The 20,730-nt window shown below is 42.8% G+C and overlaps 1 protein-coding gene across 1 annotated transcript in view; it reads left to right on the top strand.

Moving 5' to 3' along the window:
* The window catches only part of CNTNAP5 (contactin associated protein like 5), a 442,467-nt gene that overhangs the window by 97,325 nt on the left and 324,412 nt on the right, over positions 1-20,730 (top strand). The window contains exon 2 of the mRNA XM_019554532.1: positions 14,551-14,661. Within this exon, the coding sequence (XP_019410077.1) occupies positions 14,551-14,661 (111 nt within the window). The remainder of the gene's footprint in view (positions 1-14,550; positions 14,662-20,730) is intronic.

Below are 20,730 nucleotides of genomic sequence, written 5' to 3'. Positions count from 1 at the left end.
AACACCATGAGGTTCTCGTCTGCCCATTCGCTGAGCTTGTCCAGGTCAGCCTGGATCACCCGCCTATCTTCTGGTGTGGATGCTTTGCCCCAAAGTTTGGTGTCAGTTATCAAGGTGCAACAGCAGAAGATTCACAGGTCTCAGAAGATGGAGCATCAATTGGGTTTATGCAAGTGGTGTGTGTGTGTTGGTGCCATTTTGGGAATTTCCTAGTCTTGAAATGCACACTGATACACTCACTTCATAGAAAAGATAAGAAAGAAAAATGTTTACAACTAATTTATGGATGACGCATGGCTGTGATAAAGGGCACCTCAGGCTACACTTCTCGCAACACAATAAAGACTGCACCGTGGTGATAAAAGCACATTCCCTGTGCATTCTCTTATAGGGAGGTGGTGCCTCTGATATACTGCCAATCCATGAATTTAAAGAGCCTTATGTTTTCTGCTCTCTAAACATCCCCGCTGGCAGAAGGGCAAATTTCAGAGATAGCAGCTGTTTCATCTGCTGCTTCAGTTTTGATCTTAGATTGGATACAGTTACTGATGAGGCCAAGAAGAGATGTAAAAGTGCAGCAGTGCCTTATAAACATGGCTTGCAAAAACTATTAAGCCTAAAAGAACCTTTTTTCATGAGGAAATTAAGACAGTTTTGTGCAGCACCCTTGATAAACTTGGGAACAAACAAGGACTTTATTGAGTTGCAACTGCAATCCAGTGGAGCTTCTGTTCCACAGAACTTGGGAGCTGCCAGGGAGAACAGTCTCCTTTTAGTATTTAGGGGTCTTCTGGTCCCTGTAAGGTTAATTAATGTGATTTCAGCAATTTAATGATACCCAGATCTTGCTTTCATTCAACAGGTTGCCATGGTGGGTTACAAGTAGTTGGCACTGAGGTATTATATGAATCCCGGTTTTTTGGACTTCCATATGCTGGTTCGGGTGTTTTGTCCTGAATAGTGCTAACCATCCTAAACAAAATCAGGGCCCCATCATGCCAGGCTTGTACAAAGATATTAAGGTGGAGTTTCTGATGGTGTAAGGGACAAAAAGAATGTTTATCATTTTTGTTTTACGAGATGAAGTTAATTGTCTGAGGCCACAAAACAAGTTTGGTAGTGTTGGGAGCTGATGAAGACCTCCCAAGACTCATCCCAGTACCTTAAGTACAAGACTATACTTTCTCTAGGCTTGTAGACCTTCCATGCATCTGACCCTTTTTGCTTTTAAAAACCCATTGCTTCTTCATTGCAACTTGTGAGTAGTCCAAGGCCAAGATCCCGCTGAACAACTTCAGTTTTTAAGAACATACATCATTCAGTAGCTGCACTCAACTTGACTGATGTGCCATTCTATGAATATTTTATTGGCAACTGTAGTATTTTTGCAGTAAAACTAAGATAATTTCTAAATGAGACTTCTTTGGGGAGGGGGCTCAGATGGCACCATTCTTAGGGGTCTGACCATTTTCATAGAAATCACAGAAAATTAGTTTTGGAAGGCACCTTGGCATATCTAGTCCAATCTCCTGCTCAAAGCAAGACCATCCCCATCTAGATCATCCCAGCCAAGACTTTGTCTAGCTGGACCTTAAAACCCCCCAAGGATGGAGCTTCCACAACCTCTAGGTAAGCGGGTTTAGTGCTTTACTGCCCTCCTAGTGAGCGAGGTTTTCCTAATATCTAACCTAAATTTCCCTTGCTGCAACTTGAGCCCATTGCTCCTTGTTCTGTTATCTGCCCCCACTGAGTGGTTCAGCTCCATCCTTTTTGCAACCTCCCTTCAGGTAGTTCAAAGCTACTGTCAAATCCGCCCTCAGTCATCTCTTGTGCATAGTTAGACTACATGATGCAGATTTTGCACATCGTGATTATGCTGATCCACAAAGAAGATGTTTTGTGAACCTGATTGACTGAGTTACACATATGATAGAAACATTAACACACAAGAAACATTTGTGCAATTCAAAGTCCTCTAGGAAGCCAGCATGGCCAGCTAATTCTTGGCAATTACTTGCGTGCTTATAAGGAGAAGAGGGAACGCAGCATTAGGTGTACTCACCAGTGCCTTTCTTTTGACAAATGTGCTGTGCCTGTTTACCAACAGACTAAGTATGCAGCTATGTCACTGCGGGATAGGTACTTTTTGGAAAAAAGGATGGGATTTTATTGTTGGAAAATAGAACTTTTTTCCCTCTGATCCCTTAGCTATTTTATTTATTTATTCATTTTTTACTGTGTTGAATAACAGAAATGGATCCACTGAGGCACACTATGGTGGGGAGTTCCTGGTGAAGGAAATAACAGGCCCTGTTTTCCAAGATGTTCCCATAAGTTTTGTGTGTTTTCTGTATTTCTTGAGCCTCATTCCTTGAGTATGATGAAAGCTGTTTTTTTTTTTTGCCTGCTTAGATGGTACTGCAGAGGTGGAGGGTTAATTTAAAGAGTAATATCCAGGTATTTATTTCCATTCTTAGCAAAGTGAAATTATAGGTAGCGGATAGTTTGGGGGGGGGGAGAACAAATGAAACTAAAAGCATGAATTATCACTTTTAAGCATTATTGTTGGCATTGCGCAAAATACATGCTTAATGTCTTTGAAACAGAGTGTGCCATTAAGTATGCAATGCTAAAAGGAAATTTATGTCACCTATAAATACAAGTGAATCTTTTCAACTTCAAATCCCAGTATGGAGACAATTTACTGCTGCAATCAAAGTGATGTACACAATTTAGCTTCAGTACCATCTGTAACTCTATTGGTATTTTAATAATGAATAAAATTATGCTGGCAACAAAATCCCAACTTCAGTCGGATACTTTTAAATCCCAGCCAGGATTTCCGAGAGGCAACTGGAAAAAAATCAAAGGATCTCTAAATTTTTATGTCGATGCTTTCATTTTTCATTTCTGATGTCCTCTTAAGGAAGTTAACAAGATCCTGCGAATGAAGGGCTTGATGGTATAAGGTACCAAGGGCCAGGTTCTGTATTGTTCCTCTCAAAATGTGTGAAACCAAAGGGGGCTTTAGATTTGACTCTTGAGCCCTGGGAACTCTGGATTGCTCAAGGAGCTGGCATGGCTGCTTTTAGCTTATTACAGCTGACCTTATTGCTGTTAGAGGGTTGCTTTATAGCTGAGCAGGGAAAGAGAGAAGATAAGAGAATATATCCTCAAATGCTTTGGTCATGCTCCCTCTACTGCAGTTATAGAGGAAAGGCAGTCAGTCAGTCAGTATGTACATAATTTCCAAGCCACGTGATAAGGTCCTTGGTGGCAGAGGAAGGTCATCTAGGCCTATGCAGGAAGTCCTATTTTGGCAGGGCAACTATTGTGGAGATTTCCCATGAGGGTATTTCTGCCTTCTCAATGGCCCCTAGATGAAATTTGAAGCATATCCCAAGCCAAGGACATTATTGGCTTAATATGGGTGAGGTGTAGCAGTACCTTTTGACTCACAACCAAGGGGACCAGGAACCTATTTACACTTGGGTCAATGGGAGCTGGCCATTGGCACAAGATGTGACAAGGCCCTAAAAAACTATTGAGTGCACAGACAAAAGTGCGGGACCTTAACTAATGCAATTATCCTTTGTGTAGAAAAGTTTTAGCATGACCATCCGATGCCACCCAACACTGATACCTGCAGTGTAACACCTGGTTCATGCATGTTAACCCTATTGGGCCGAAACTTTCACATTGGGATCTGGAGTCAAATATATTAGGGCTGTGCAAAATTTTGCTAGCTGTTGCATCTCAACACTGGTTCAACTCATTTCGAGCTCAAAACAGTGAAATTGAAATGAAACAAAGGGCTTTGAAATGTTTCAAAACTCAAGCGGGGCTTGCTTGCAGGGAAACAAAGTAAGGAGTGGGCAGGGAGGAAGGACTTCTCTCATATTGACTGTATAGCTGGTCAGTGACTGTGGTCCTTCCCCGAGGTCCCTTCCAATCCCATTGCTCTTGGGGAGGGATGGAAAAACAGCATAGAAGGCAGCATTGTTTGAACTGGCCTGCTTTCTGTCACCCATGTCACAAGTTTTGCCCATCAGCAGCCTGAGGTGCAGTTTCCCAGAAACCCCTGCATCTATCTCCTTGAAACTTGGCAGGCTTCATGGCCTCAGAAGCAGCTAACCTCCCTGCAAGGTCCTTCCAAATCAGGCAAGAACTGACAAAGTTATAGGCAGTTTCATGCTTCCCCATTATAGCCTGTGGGCAAAACATCGAAACAGTGTCAAAACAGTGAAACAGTTTCGATGAAACAAAACAGAGCAGTGGTTTCAAAATGGAAGTCGAAACGAAGCAGCGCACAGCCTTAAAGCATATCCCCTGGAAGTACGTAACCAGCTATGCTTCTGAGGTTCTGCATTCTTTGAAGATCTATGAATCCTGCCTGTCTAAAATATGGGCCAGTTTCTCCCTTAGTGACTTTTTTTGAAGGTCCAATAGATGCTGATACAGCAACTGCATCACTAAAGTTTTGATTAAGATCTGAACTAAGGTTGTAAATGGTGCTCTGGGTCTTTTACACGTCTTATGCCAGGACTTCCACTTTTGGATAATACCAGCTGGGATTTAAAAAAAAAAGAAATAGGAGAATTAGCCAAGTCACAGCCTCCCACCTTCATGATTTCTTTGAACACGTTTGTTTGTTTAAATGCCTTTTGGGTCAAAATGAAAACTTGTGGAGAACATTTTTCAGTTTGGGATGTTCTATTAAAAAATTAATCGATTAAACTGGTTTTGTTTTTGTTTGGCTTTCATTTTGAAAATTTTGGACATCTGGTTTTTGAAAATCTTCGCTAAGAAATGTGGAAAGAAGAACTAGAAAATGAAGACCTTAAACTCATATTTTGGAAGAGAATACTTCTATGTCTTGTTAGGCAGTAATTACTGTTAAAAAACAAAAACAAAAAAACCTCAAAAAACTAGCTCTAAAGATGTTAGCAGCCTGTCAGTGCTGGGCACAGTGGGCCAGGTTTTCAAAGACTCTCAAATCAAGCACACAGGGGGGAGAACTCTTTTGAAACTCTGACCTGTCATATCACCATCAGGTCTACACCTGTATGTTCTAGTTATGCAATAGGAAGCACATACCTAAAGTGTATTCACAAGTACAATGGGGGATCCTGTTCTGCTAAATAAATCCATTACCTTCAGTGGGCAGGTTCAATGTGATTCATTTAAGGGCTTCCTCTTCTTCCTTCTTGTTAAGTATACCAAGATGTAACAGAGACCCGCAAACTCTCTGTTACTTTAAGATAAAGGCAGCGCAGCCAGGGAGCATGGCAGGGCAGGCAGGGCCCAGCAGCTGCCAGTTTGCCAGGGCAACAGGGGAAGACAGGCAGTCAGTAGACAATTGTAAATGGTCAGCTGACCAGGGCCCGGTGAGCATATAAGCCCAAGGCTGGGGTTGGCAAGGGAGTCTCTCCCTGGCAGATGCCAGGGGAAGGAGCTCCTGCCCAGGAGGGAGACTCAGGGATGCTTGACTGTCTGCTTTGCTCCCTGCAAGAGTAGCAAGGCTGCCAGAGCTCACAAGGTCCCCTGCATGGGGGGCACACTGTACTATGGGTAAATTTGCCTTCTTCAAGTGGCAGAGGGCTGTTGCCATGGTTATTATTATGTTATAACCGAGGGGCTTATGTTTATATTGCTGTTTGTATCAGAGGTTTGGGATGAGGCTGAAAGGGGAGGTTTGGAGAGTGCCCCAGAGGGATATAATTGCCTTGAGCAGGCTCAAGGCTCTGGTGAGTACTGAGCTTGTAGTGGGCTCATGGCGCACGGTGCAGTCATGCTGGGGCCTGACCAGTGGTGCACAGTGGTCTAAGATCGTGGTAGAGAGACCTGATTGCTTAGGGGAACAGTTCCTTTAAACAACAGAGTCTGGCAGCTGCAGAAATAAAGAACAGTAGGTCTGGAAAAACCTACTGCCAGAACTGCTGTGAGAGGAACCTCCCTTACTCCCTCCCCTCCCCGCAGTGGGCAAGGCAGAGTATGGCCTGGAGTGGATGGAGCAATGCGTGAGGTTCAACAAATGTGAATTTTACTTCTAGCCCTGACACTGGGTTACTTAGTGGCCTTGAGCGATTTGCATAGTCACTCCAATGCCCCCTCTCTACCATGGGAGCAATACTTGACCCTTTTCATTGAGTGTGCTGACATCTGCCGCTGAACAAAACTGGGTATTATCATTTATTAATGGTAACTGATTAATAATGGTTATCATTATTATCAAATATTACCATTATTCATGGTAACTTTATTAATAAAGGGGCCAAAGCCTCAGCTTTGAGATTCAGTCAGGTCAGGGAAGCTCCCATTCAAGCTTTTAATTTCTCATTGGGGAAAATCTAAAAGAGAGTCTGGGACTTAATATGGTAATGGGGCTTCCATTGCCATAGCTGGATCACAGATGAGAGTGACTCCAGAGAGAGATGAGGGGAGTAGAAACATAAACCTAGTGTCGTGCCTCCAGATCAAGAACGGTTGCGTTAGAAAGGGGTTGCTCGATGCACCGACACGTTTGCCTTCTGTTATGTCCGAAGCTAATAGTGGATGGGCCCATACTGCTAAATATTGAAGAGATGAACACTATGACGATGACGGGCAAATGTGGTGAATCTGCTGAACAGCTATAAAGTGAGGAAGCTGGCATGGTAGTTGTGATAATGGTTGCTATTTGGGGTGTCTGATGCCTATGGAGGAATGTGCCAGAGTCTTTACTGGGGCAGAGCAGCTAACAGTGCCTAGGGTTTCACACTCAAAGCACTGTTAAATACTCACACCTCTTTAGGCTACGGCATAATTTGGGAGCTACTGGAAGGGCTGGGGCACCATAGCTCTGGGGACACTGCAAAGGGGCTGTGAATACACCTGCCGCCATGCAGCGTTCAATTCAAAATGTGCCAATAGAGAATAGGCTTGTGAATAGGCTTGCCAATAGAGAATAGCTTATGAAGTGTGGAGGGAGAGGGTTGGGATCTGTGTGGCCATTATAACCCCAACGGTCATTTAAATAGGCAAGGGAAGTACTTCACCTATTGGGCTACCACTCCTGTTTTTGCTCCTACATTGAATTCCATTCAACCTCTCTTTTCCAATTATGCTGGATAAGATGGATAATAATGACTTGAATATCTCCTGTTACAGAAAGCCAGTACATGTAAGTGTGATATAATTTGCATATTTATGAGGGGCCAGGTTTTTAAGTCTACACAGATAGTGTAAACTATTGAGAACATTACCATGAGCTCTTGTCAACCATATTTTCACCCTGCCCTATCCAGAGGTATTTTTCAGAGTTACTCCCTGAAGTTCATGACAAATGAAAGGTACCAGCAAATTCCTACTTACACAGCTTTTGGGCTTCGAGCAGATTTAAAAATGTAATTATACAGTGCATTTAAAAAAAGAGAAAGAAATGAGTCTCTTCATTTCCTGTCCTTCAGTAGATTCTAAATTTAGATGATCTTGATTTTGAATTGCAACTGAAAGATATTTTTCCCCTTTCCTTCTGTCTGCTAATCATCAGGTTCTGAACCCCTCAGAGCTTCATTGGTAATAAAGGTCTTGTGACACTGCCAAATCTGTTAGTGACATTTTTGGCAGCTCTGTTGCTACTGCTGGGTTTGGATGGGCAACTACTTGATAGCATTTAGTAACAAGTCCCTTGATAAAGCAAAAAGTGCAATCCATCTTTGTCTTTGCTGTGTTGGCTCTGAAGAATTAACAGGAGTAAAAAAACAGTAATTTTGGTAAATGCATACAAATCTGTAGAACCAGGTGTTGTTTCTAAAGGAGGCCTATCCTGTAGAAGTCTGCAGTACTGCTTGTCTTGGAAAATCCTGTCACAGTATCCTTAGGGTAGCACTTGCATGGAGTTGACCATTTTCTACTCTCCTGGAATATCACGTGAAGCTCGCCAAGGTGTAGCTCCTAGAGTGGATGAATCTTGGCTTCTTGGACTCTGAGGGCTCCTATACACATGCAGGGAGGATGCTCCAATTCACTGTAATTATAGCTCATTGGACCACACTTGATTAATTGAGTCTGGTGGAGCATGCTAATTACTGTGCTTCGGCAGACTCCAGCGTCATATGTATCAGCATCTCTGTGCTAGAAAATGGTGGCGGGGTGCTTTAGTTAATGTTTGTTGAATGAGCTTTAGTTAAAGTACCCCCATCGCCATTTTTCAGCATGTGGACGCTCATACATGTGAGAGTCGGGGTTATTAAAGTGCCTCCTCTCATCTCCCATAGCATGTCTATAAATGCCCTGAGACCCAGTCTTTTGGCTGTGACCCCAGGTTATCTATAGGCCACTTGTTGAACTACCTTCTAACTTAACTCCTGGGCTAGCAACAGAAATTACACACAAACTGGTATAAATGATAGGAGAGGAATTCAAATCTGTAACACAACAGAAGTTGAGCGCATATTAACTGCTTTCAAAATGGCCAAAACTGGTTTAAAATAAACCTGGATGGATGTAGTATCAGACTTCACTGATTTAAGTTAGATCAGTTTCTTGAACCTCTGTCCCAGATCCCCTCCAGATTCAAGTTTATTTCACAGACCCTCAGCATCCCAGGATGCTTTGTACCTCCCCCACAACTCCCCCACTCCCCTCGCAGGGCGGGTGGGTTAGCCTTGGCCCAAGCTGTCTGCTGCAGCCAAGCAGGGAGGCATGCTCTAATGTCCCTTGGCCAGTGGCTGCATTTCCAGAATCAAAGGTGAATGTGTGCTCACTTGCTTATTGGTTCAACTTATGCAGTTTAGACTAACCTGTGAAGATTGAATCAATTCAGGCTCAGGATTTTTGACTATTTATACTTAGCCCTGAAGAGAGACTTTACATCCTTGAAGGGATGTAGGACACCTGAAGTCACATGCCGCAAAAGCAATTAGTTCTGCTGAGGCTAAAATAGTGTGGTACTATGAAAACTGGTTCATTGCTCACTTGATGGCCCATTCCTGACTGGTAGAGCAGGCCACCAGGTTCCCAAAGGTCTGCCTGAAGATACAGTTAAACCCTTTCTTTCCCCATGTACAAGCTAGTCAGAAAAAAACTGAAGCAAACACATTTTAATCCTGAAATATTATTAGCCAACATAATGTCACAGCACCTTCCACTTTTGCAGGTGTTGACCCTCTAGAAAGAGGCAAGTGTGCTCTGCTGAGTTACTGAGGTAGAGAGGTACCATTCGCAGGTAATCTTCTTGGAGGCATAAGGACAGGTTGTCTTTAAAGGCAGCATGGCTGAGTAATTGTGAGAGATGACCCCAAGGAGAAACTTAGTCAGACCTGAACTTCTGTCTTGTGGATTTAATTTAATAAAGCTGATAGCAAGGTAAGTAGGTAGGTGTTAAGTTTAGTGACAGGTCTGTTTGTTAGTGAACCTTTATGAAGGAGGGCATTTCGCTTTGGAAAACACAGCCAAATAATGCACTGGCCTAACATAGTTACATTTTGAGGTCTCTGTTTGAGACAGTGAATTTAACAGTCTCATTCTAATTCATAGATTTTATTTTTAATCCGGAAGGAGCTATTATGATCAATTAATCTGACTTTTTATGTATAATGTAAGCTGTACCTCACAGAGAATTTCTGCATCAGATCCGTAATTTATATTTGAGCCATAGCATATCTTTTGGAAAGATGTTCAGTCTTGCTTTAAAGACTCCAAAGTGCAGGTGAATCCATGTGTCCCTTGGTAAAATGTTCCAGGGTTTAATTACTTCGCCCTTAAAACTCTGTGACTTGGGTCTAGTCTGAATGTAGCTAACTATATCTTACAACCACTGGCTCTTATGTCTCTTTCTCCTGGAAATACTTGTGGAAAGTATACTGATTTTTCATATATGGCCAATGCTATCCAAATTTCATATAGGATGAAGTAAAGTGCATTATAGGAGTCTAAATATATTTGATTGATAAAAATATCTGAAGCATGATTTGCTGGATTTCCCCCCCTTGAGATCTGTTCTCGATAAAGCCTTGTTGAGTGGTATTAATTATGCTATTATCTTCAAGTCTTTATTGCGTGTGCATGGGATCAGATCCAGGGTTGCTGACCTACATGAAATAACTTGTTCTGCTTACCATTTTAAAATGTTGCCCCAGTTTTAGCTTTTCTCTTGTTCTCTGGAGCTTCTCCGGTGCTCCAAGATACGTTTAAAATCTACATTAGTGATTCAGACATTTCCTTGGCCAATTATTTAAATGCACTTGTTTGCAGGTTATCAAACTCCACTGAGTTAAAGTGTAATTATGGCTGCCTTAACACCGCCACCAGCCTCCCCCCTAGTTCTGGTTGAATAGAAGGAGTTTCCTTATCACTTTAAGATATGATTGCATTATTTGGCTGCTTTCAGGCTATGTAACAGAAATATTTCATGTCTTCCACTGTAATTGCCAGTTTTACTACCCCTTCTAATTCAGTGTTTAAATCTATACCATTGTTAGGATATTGTGTGTTTGTGAAATACTTTCTCTTTTATTACCCTTAACCCTCTTGGTCTAGGTGTTTCATGGAGACCTTTATCAGCTCTTATCAATTATCTGCATTGCCTAACTGCCTTTTTATTTTGATGGCTATTGATTTTGCCATTTTATGATATATGCTATTGTATCAGTTTTTAAATTGCTACTTTCCCCTTTTCACCAGGATTTTTTTCCCTTGCTTTAACAAATTAACCGTGTAGTTATAGGATTGTATATTTTAGGGCATCTAACAAAGTTTTCTTAAGGCTCCAAATTAATATTCATATTTGCACATTTACAATGTTCGCTCAACTTTTGCTCAACATAATTTTAATCTTTTGGCTAATTAATGTTATGTTTAAAAACCAGGGGTGGGTGGGAAGGTGGTTGTATGTATATTGTGCATATGAGATACAGAATACTTATCGGAATTGTTTTGATTGCAAACAGGGTTGAATGATGCCTCGAGCTTTCACATAGCCTCGTTCACCCTTGTATCTCAACGTACCTTAGGAGTTCAGCATCATTTTATCCTCAATATTTGTATAGGAGAAGGGAGATGGAGAGAGAGACTGGCCCAAGGTAACCTGCCAAACTAGTGGCACAAATAGAACCCACGCAGACAAGTTTCTTTGGGTAAATCCAACATCTTTTATTAGACTCAAAGAGTTGGAAACCCCCAGTTCTCCTGAGTCCCAGTCCAGTGCTCTGTGAACTCGGCCACATCACATCATTACCCGTGGAATAACAGCATGAGCACCTGCTGTTGAGTGGTCATGGATGTACTTTGCAAAGTCGTCTAAGTGAAGCAAGGCACCCCAGGCTGAGTGTTGAACTGGGGGCAGGGAAGAGGGGCAGCCGTATCTGGTAAAGCAGAGAGATCCTGATTGCCAGTCCTGAAGTGAGGTTCTGACAGCTGTGATGGTGAAATTAGGATCAGGCTTGGTTGTCTATAGCAAATACCTGGACTTTTGACTTGAGCATGTCCTCATTACTTTCACTGCTCATTTCAAGCAGTTCTGAGTAAACAGTAAGGGTGATTTCAGGATCCTGCCGTTTTCACTTGAGCTACTGGAAGCCGGGTCTGCAACAGGAGCAGAGAGCAGTATATGGAGTTCATTCCTATAGTGTGCAATGGAGGCAGACGGTAACACCAGCATCACCCCTTTTAATCTCTGCTCGAAGAATGCACCCCTGCTTCCTCTTCCTCCTTTAATCCTCTTAGGTCAGAAACCGTTTTGCCACTAAATACTTTATAAGGGTCACAAAGCCCAGGCAAACAGGTGTTCACGTCCCTTGTCATGCCACCTGTGCCCCAAAGTGTGGCCAGGACAATAGATATTACAAATTGTTGTGCCACCCTTTTGCAGAGGGCAGCTGTTGGCTTACGGGCAGCCCGTACATGCTCACTCTTCCCAGTCATTGTGAGATTTCTCAAGGCATGCAGGATTGGGCCCCTGAAACCCTGGAAATGCCTGTCCAGGTTCTCTGCTGTCAAAGGGGCTCCCTGGCATGTACCGTACCAGTGAGCTCTGAGTCAGTTCTCCCGTTTGCAGGTGCCTCACAGGATTGGGCCCTTGAAGCACCAGGGGTGGCAGGGGCCTGAACTTGTGGGACAACAGGCAATGTTTGTGTGGCTCGGTGAAGCAAATCAGTTGTGCCAGGACACATCCTGGTGTAGTTGATCCCATTTTAAGGATGATATCTGTTTCAAGCCTTACAGGAAAAAAGTAACAACCACAACCTACTATTGGTTTCTAGTATAAAAGAGTGGCTTTCCTCTGAGATGAGAGGCTATGAGAATATAAATCTTGCCTGCTAGGGAAAAAATGACTATTCTTTTGGAAGCTACAATCTCTCTTACAAGCTTTAGGCCAAATTCTGTGACCCATTATGCTGGTATTATGGAGTTATTTCTGAAGTTATTCCTGATTTACAGTGCTCTAAGAGCAGAATTCAACACTGTATCTACTTGTTACCAACAAGTTTTCACTTACCTCACCTGCTGTTTAGGTGACACACTTCTACACATGCACTTTAATGCACATTAACCTATTTTCATGTGCATTAAAGCATCACAAAAACAGTGTGCTTTTGCTAATGAACATTAAAATAGATTAATGCGCCTTTTTCTAGTACCTTGCAATGGAGGTACCAAATTTCATGTACATTAGCAAAAGCACATTAATGAACATGTAGACATGCCCAGTCAGTACATATGTTAATAATTTAAATGAAACACACAGACATGTCTCTCCATTTTAAATGCAATAGTCTGCATTTACTTGATGTTTTAATTTTTATTTTTTTTTTATGTCCACAGAGCTCTAGTGTTTAGGTTTGTATCTGAGCCTACTTAATACTGAAAGTGGGATAGCTTGGAGTTATATCTGTTTGTTGTATGCATGTGCATGGGATTTAGCCTATTTTATGTTGTCGGTCTGTGGGGCATAAAGTCCTTGTTTTGGCGTGAATTGGGGACTGCTTTTCTTTGGGTCCTTAGCTACAAATTAGGGAGTGGGCGAAACTAGAGAAGAGCTCTATACCCCATTTTATGAAGTAATGCTGGTGATAGCAAATAACTTGACTGCCTGAAGAGGCGATCACCCATCAGACTCCCCCCCAGAAGTTAAGAGAAATCAAGAGGAGTTCTGAGCACAGCAACAGCTGAACGACCTGGAGGGGACAATGTTGTGTCCCAGGAATGGACCAACAGCTCAGTACACACACAGTCCAGCACTTCATAGACCTCAGTCGTGTTTGAATCAATGCTAAACTTATAGTATGGCTGAGTTAACATTACTGTAACGTACTGTTAATTCATCCATGGCTCTCGTAACGTTAAAGCATCATTAATGCACTGTTTTGTTTCTTTTTTTCTTGCGAAATCATATATTTATTCTAGGGATGTAGGACCCTTATGGAGTGTGAGATCTTGCTAACCTGCACAACTTCTCTAGTAATTAGATTCCTTCCTGAGTGATTCAATTAAAAATGAATGGTTTTATGCTCCTAATGGAAGCCTTCACTGTATCCTTAGATTTATGTGTGACAGAAGTGATAGAGAAAGCTTGCTTCATCTAATTTAACCCTTATTTGAACATTAGGGGCTCATGAGTTTAGTGTTATCATGCTGAAGGTGTGATCCTTCGCTCTGTTTTATGGCATAGGATTCTCTTTTCAGTGCAAGATGTTTTCGTCCCCACGTCTAAGTCCCATTATTGTGCTGTATTAGTTTTCTGACTTGCATGGAGGTAGGGAGCTGTGTTACTTAATTTTCCTGAAGGCGCACACATCTTGGAAATGCATCTTGCTAAAAGGGAAACCCAGTGTCGTCCTCTGTGTATTGGGCCAAAGACTGGAAGGGATGATACGGTGTCCTGGTAGCCCTGCTAGGAGACTTCCTGGAGCTCATTTCATGAGCTATGTTGGGAGTATTCTGGTTGCCTTTCCAAAGAAAAAGGCCTTGTTTTGAGAAGTATTTGCGTTCGGTCTGATATCTGAGCAAAACACGAAGGAGTCGCCTTCACACTATTCAATACATCACCCTGGATTGATAGTGCCGGGGAGCCTGTTGGCAGGGTTTATCATGGCTATTGTGCCCTTCATCAACCAGCAGTAATGTGTCCCTTACTAGCCAGTTGTCATCCACAGCAAGGTCGACGTGGAAGGAACCCTATCTCAAAATGCCCTTTTTTGCCCACGGTAGGGGACTGGCCCTGGTAGTTTCATAGGTGCTGAGTACCTGCCACTTCCATTGGGTTCTGGCTTTAACTGGACCTTGAAATAGAGGCCAATAAGGAGAAATAAAGCTTAGACAATTTGCTGCCTTTTAATATTTGTCAAACTGAAGTGACTGCTTGTTCACACGTTTCTAATCCCCTTGTCGATGTCCTGCTAACAACATGGATTCAGGTTATTAAACAGAGAGCATCAGGTTATTAAAGATCCTGCTGTTTTCTGTGTTCAAAAAAAAAAAAAACATTCACAGAATCAACAGAGCGAAGTTCTTCCTGCTTCGTACGTGATTTCTCCCTTCATGCTCTCTTTTGTTTCTCTTGTTTTTTAGATAATTGTGATGATGCATTAGTATCTTCGTTACCTCCGACAGCTTTTGACAGCTCCTCAGAGTTCCTGAGCGCTCACAGCCCCAGCTTTGCAAAGCTCAACAGAAGGGATGGTAAGATCGCTGGGTGAAATGCCCATGACAGTTTTTTTATTACAGCGCTAATGAATAATTCATTTTGGTAGATGCCTGTGGAGTACTCAAGAGCCTGACTAACTGAAATCACCCCTTTATGCACTGGCGATGGTGCCAGTTCAAAACAGCTCATTACTTTATTGCAGAAAGGAGTGTGAAATTTCATTGCATTTGCACTGATCCTATAGCAGTCACCCAACTGGAAGTTCAAGTAGACCATATTGGTGTCTCTTGCTTTCTACAGGAAATCCTGCAACTCCAGAATGAGTAGTCCATTAGCACTTCTGCTCTTCCAGAACCCAGGTGACAATTGAAAGCCAGAAGGAGCTAGGTTTAAAAAACTCTGTTAGGTTTTTCAGTGCAGAAGAAGAACTTCACAGCTCTTCTCCTTGCAAGGGAGGACTTCACTTCTGCTCTCTGACTTGTGAAACGGGAAGCAAGGATTGACTCAGATGTGGACAAGGAGTCCATAGGGAACAAGCCTGATGCTTGTGTGGACAAATTGGAGAGAGTCCAGTGGAGGGCAGCAAAAATGGTGAGGGGGCTTATTTAGTCTAGAGAAGAGAAGAGGGAGGGGGGGGATTTAATATCAGCCTTCAACTCCCTGCAGGGGAGTTGGCAAGAGCTTGGAGCCGGACTCTTCTCAGTGGAGGCAGATGACAGGACAAGGAGCAATGGGCTCAAGCTGCAGCAAGGGAAGTTGAGGTTGGATATTAGGAAGAACTGGAACAGGCTCCCCAGAGTGGTGGTGGAGTCTCCATCCTTGGAGGTTTTGAAGACCTGGCTAGACAAAGCCTTGACCGGGATGATGGAGTTGGGGCTGGTCCTGCTTTGAGCAGGGGCTTGGACTAGATGTGACCTCCTGAGGTCCCTTCCAACCCTCATTTTCTGTGCTTCTAGGCTGAAGGGCAGCAGTGGGGCATAGATTCTCCAATGTGAGTTGTTGTTGTCCATGTCTTATGTTAGTGTTGTGGGCTACTGCAACACAACTGCCCATGGAGAGAAGGAAGAGCATTGATGTGTTTTGGGTTCTAATTTTGGGGGACTTAATCTTAGAACAGAACAGGTTTTTTTGTCAATGAAAGTAAATGTGTTTTATTTTCGTCAGGGCCAGAAGAAAGTAAAAAAGAGGGAGGGGAGAAAAAAATCACAGCTCCGTTTCTTTTTGTCATTCAAAATGTTGAGCCTGAGATTTCTCACTTCTAGCCAGATAATTAGCTGGCTGCATTCAGTTTAACTTGAAAGAGTGCTCTTCAGATTCGCTGGATTCTTTGCAAGAAGCATTTTTGCAGTGTCGAGCGCTCTTTTGAAATCGGAGAGGTGTTAGATGGAAGTAGAATATCTCGCCTTTCGACTTTGAGTCAGAGTCTTTCACTGAGCAGCCTGAAAAGGAACCGGCACGGCAATCACCCAACCCATGGACAGTTGAAAAATGAACTCTGCCAAAAAACAATTGGCTGACTCGAGTGTCAAGTAATTTATTACCTCAGTTATTCATGACCCACTACTACTGTTACTTTAATCCAGAGCTAAATTGTCACTATCTTTGCTTGGCCACTCTTACAAGAGTTAAGAGGTCCCCTTCATCTTTCTTACTGTGTTCTTTCCAGATCCAGACTCTGGAAGGAGTGGGGAGAGCAAAGCCTAGTTGCCTGACTTTTTTTTAGGGATGAAAGCAAGCCTGGTTGGGGGTAGGGTGAAAGGCATTGTGATGTGGGAGGCTCCTTATCTCCACTTCCCTTTCCCACTCTCTAGCCAGAGTAAATAGCTATTTCCAGGAGCACTGGGCAATGAGCAGGTCCATGTAATGCGGTGAAGTAGTGAACCGCTGCCCTGGTGCAAGAGGACAATAGGGTCAGGCTTGCTGGTCACTTAGCTGTAAACTGTTCTGATTTTTTGCAGCCGTGCCAGAGCTGAGATTTTAAAGTTATTTTCATAGATTGTAAGGGGCCGGAAGAGACTTCAGAAGATCATCGGGTCCAGCCCCCTGCACCAGGCAGGAAACAACTGGGGGTCAGGAGACTCCAGCAAGGTGACCATGCAGTCTCCTCTTGAAGATTTCCAGGGCAGGTGATTGCACCACCTCTGGAGGGAGCTTATTTTACAGTCTGGGCACTAACCGTGAAGAAGTTTTTCCTAACGTCGAACCTGAATTGATCTTCCAGGAGTTTGTGGCCATTACTCCTAGTTTTCCCTTCAGGTGTCCTGGTGAACAGTTGCTCACCGAGCCCTTGATGTGCTCCCCTAGTGTAGCAGTAGGCTGCTATCAGATTCCCATCCCAGCCTGCTTTTTCTCAGGAAGAAGAGTCCCAGATCCCTTGGCCTTTCCTCATGTGGCTTGCCATGCAAGACTCTGATCGTACAGGTGGCTCTTCTTTGGACTTATCTCAAACTTGTCCATGTCCTTGTTGAAGTGCAGTGCCCAGGACTGGATGCAGTCCCCCAGCTGCAGTCTCACCAGTGCTGAGTAGAGCGGAAGAATCACTTTCTTGGTTTTGCTGGAGAAGCATCAATTGATGCACGGCGGGGTATTGTTTGCCCCGCTGGCCACAGCATCGCACTGCCAGCTCATTTTCATACTGTGGTCTATTATTACCCCCAGGTCCCTTTCATTCATGGTGCTAGCCAGTTTGGTGCCGCCAAGCCTGTAGGTGTGTTGGGGGTTGCTGAGGTGGAGCACTTTACATTTCTCAACATCGAACTTTATAGGTTATAATTCACCGAACTTGCTAGCCTGTCCATGTCTTCCTGTATCTGTAGCCTATCTCCAAGCATGACCACGCATGACCATTTTAACCGTCTTTAAAAGAAGCTAACATGAGCAGACAATGTTTAAGGCAAGAAATATGCCTGTGTTTTAAAATATATGCTGAATGCTCATTGGAGTAGTATGTACTATAGCCTAGCATCACCAGAGCTACACTTCCTGTTGGCTTGACTATTGGTGATGGCAAGACGGAAAACATGTGGAATTGGCTATTCAGTTGAAAAGGTGTTTGATGCCAAGCAGAACTTCATCAAAGCCTCAGTAAGACTTGAGAGTTAGGCCTCGAGCAATGTATGGACGTGAATTGCTCCTGAGCAGGACTGTAGAGACCCGTTTCTGTCCCTGAGTACATATATGCTATTTCATTGATTTCCATGGAATTGAACTTGTGTAAATTCAAAGCCAAAATCTGGCAAAGAGACTGAACAAATTCTCATTCTATGATTAAAAACCTTTGGTGGAGTGGTAGGTGGGGTAACTTGTCCCACTGGTGCACAAAACTGCTGGATGCCATTACAAAAATAGCACTCACCATTAGGTATAATGGTATGAGCTCCAAATACTGGGATAGAGCTTCCCCTGGGGTAAACTGGTTTGCCTCCATCATAACTGGTGCCGACTTAACATCAGCAGCCAACTTGGTTCCTGATACAGAAGAGGGAGAGCTCTTTCTTCTGACATCTGAGCTACCTTGGGTGGTAACTTCTGGTGAAAATTGTCTTTGCAGCAGTGATTACTGAAGTTTGTGTGTGAAGAGCAATACGTGGCAACATTTCCTGGAGCTTTGAATAAGTTGAATTCACCCTAAAATATCTTCTTCTTTTTTTTTGGTGAAACACCCCTGTAATAAAGGATTAAATGAAATTCGAATGCTTTTGCAGTTCTATAAAAAGAAACGTGTACACACACTTGAAAATACCAGGAAAGAACTGCACCTTGCTAGATGTGGGCATATAGTAGCAGCTTGTTGGCTGTATTTATTTTAGTACAAACAGGCACGCAACAGTTGATGACAAACTAATAAAGCAAAACCCGCCTTCACCAGCAGAAATTTTTTAACAGTTGTATGAATACTGTTAGCCAGAACAATAAACTAAAGGCTGCTGAATATGCAGTGAAAGATGGTTGTTAGAGATTTGCAAAACTCTAGTTGATAATGATGTACTTGGAGCTGGTCCTGCTTGGAGCAGGGGGTTGGACTAGATGTGACCTCCTGAAGGTCTCTTCCCACCCTCATTGTCTGTGATTCTAGGGACTGCAACTTGGAGTGAATATGGCTGAAAACATTTGGGCATAACCCACTGAAGGACTAGGTGAAAATGCTGCTACAACTACTCTGGATCTCCTAAAGAGGTCAATTGGGTTCTGATTAAATACAACGTGGGTCAGTCTGATCCGATTTACAGTAGTGATTTGCCAAATTGAATTTTTGTTTTCCCTTTTTTAATTTATGTATTTATAATGCTAATTGCTGTAATTAGATTATATTTTCTGGGCATTCTCTGATCCCCATTAACTCTCAGCCTGAACAGTCAATATAGTTAATTGTGGCTTAGAAGAAACCTCTCTTTCTTTGTCAGCTGCTATTTGTGCTATGGTACAAAAAGTATTTGATCTCTGCATTAAAGTATGGCATGCATTAGAGTGCAGCAGGGAAGCACTTGCTTTCAGCGGGAAGCCCAGGAGCTTGGAACATAAGATAACGCCAACTGAGCTGCTAGCGAGATACTCGAGAGCGAGGGCAAGCATTTATATTATTTCATACTAACAAAACACAAACAAGTATAGGCATTTTCTGAACCCTTGTGCAATTTCAAAGCACGTTGATGGTATGACAAAGTTTCCTAAGTGCCGTGTTTTACACGCGTACCAAAATGGGAAAACGTGCATACATTTATAGAAGTGGGGGGGTGGGCGGGAGGAGTGGAAGGAGACAGGGGCAGGGAAGAAAAAATAAAAGGCACTTGATCATTTTTTCTCTTTCAGTTATTTTAGGGCATTCAACCTGGGAACCGTAAGCTCTTACAGCCTTTAAGGCTCTAGCATTACCACTTGTTGCCATGGAGAGATCAGCTAGCATATCAGTTTCTCTGGGCACAGAGTCCAACAAGAGACCCCTTTCTCTCCTAAGCAGCATAACCCCAACTTTCTACGACCTACCGAGACATTGCACCAGAACTAGGAGAAAACACTGAGCAAACTGAAATGCCTTTTTTTTTCCCCCCCCCCGCACAGAAGCATAGAGCTCCCATTAATGCTAATAAGATTTTGGCAGAAAGAATATACTCCTTAGACAATGTTTTAAACTATGAAGCACATGAAAACTTTATTAATCAGCTCATCTCTCTAATTTTACTATAAGCAACTTGGTGACCATGCCCATATTTTACTCCTTTATGGATTGTTCAGAGATTTTTTTTAATGACAGAGTAGCTGTAGTAAATGCTGTGTTCCCTCTGTCCTGTAATTGCCCACCACTTATTAATAAGAGAATCATCAAAACTGGCTTCCAGCATGGTTTACTCCTCTGCAAGCGTGTCTACACATGCTTTTAAATGTGCTTAAACTTAATATGCATTTGCCTAATGTGAATTAAAGTGATTTAGGCTACGTAGTTGTATATGAATCTTGTAGGGTTAAAGCAAGGTTTCATATACAACAACGTGCATGTGCTAAGGTACATTAATGTGGTATGCAGACCAACTTGGGACTAAAGTTAGTCCTAAGTCAGTCAACCTACACAGCATGAATGGGCCTTAGCATGTCTACATGTGATTTAAGGTGCTTTAAATATTCCCACATAAATTTGATACCTGCATTTGCTGGTATTAAATTTAGGCATGAATCACCTACAATTTCCATTTTGAAGGTGTGTTAAGTGTGAGCACATGTAGACCCATGCCCTTAATGAGCCTTAAATTGCACAGAAGGCTAATGCACCTTAAATCAGCACATGTAGATGCACCCTGTGTGGAGTTTTAATGTGCTCTGTGTGTGTGTGTGTGTGTGTGTGTGTGTGTGTGTGTGTGTGTATTTCAATCTCTGTGCTGCAGTGGAGACTATACAGTCTCCTGTACTGTTCCTGCCTGCAACTGCTGGTATATATTCCCAGGATTGTACTTGTCCCAAGAGGATAGTGAAACAGAGGGCAGAAGAAGATCCACACTCCAGAGCCTTATTCCATAATTCTTTAAAATGGATTTTGAGGGGGAGGGAGGAGAGGAGGGGAATGTGGGGAATCTAAAGTAAATAATATGTTGGAATGGCTTGTCCTTGGCCGT

Source organism: Crocodylus porosus, unplaced genomic scaffold (assembly GCF_001723895.1).
Source record: "Crocodylus porosus isolate Cpor-Errol unplaced genomic scaffold, CroPor_comp1, whole genome shotgun sequence".
NCBI classification, from domain to species: domain Eukaryota; kingdom Metazoa; phylum Chordata; order Crocodylia; family Crocodylidae; genus Crocodylus; species Crocodylus porosus.
The sequence above is the reverse complement of the archived record's forward strand: the minus strand, read 5'-3'. Positions and strand labels throughout refer to the sequence as shown.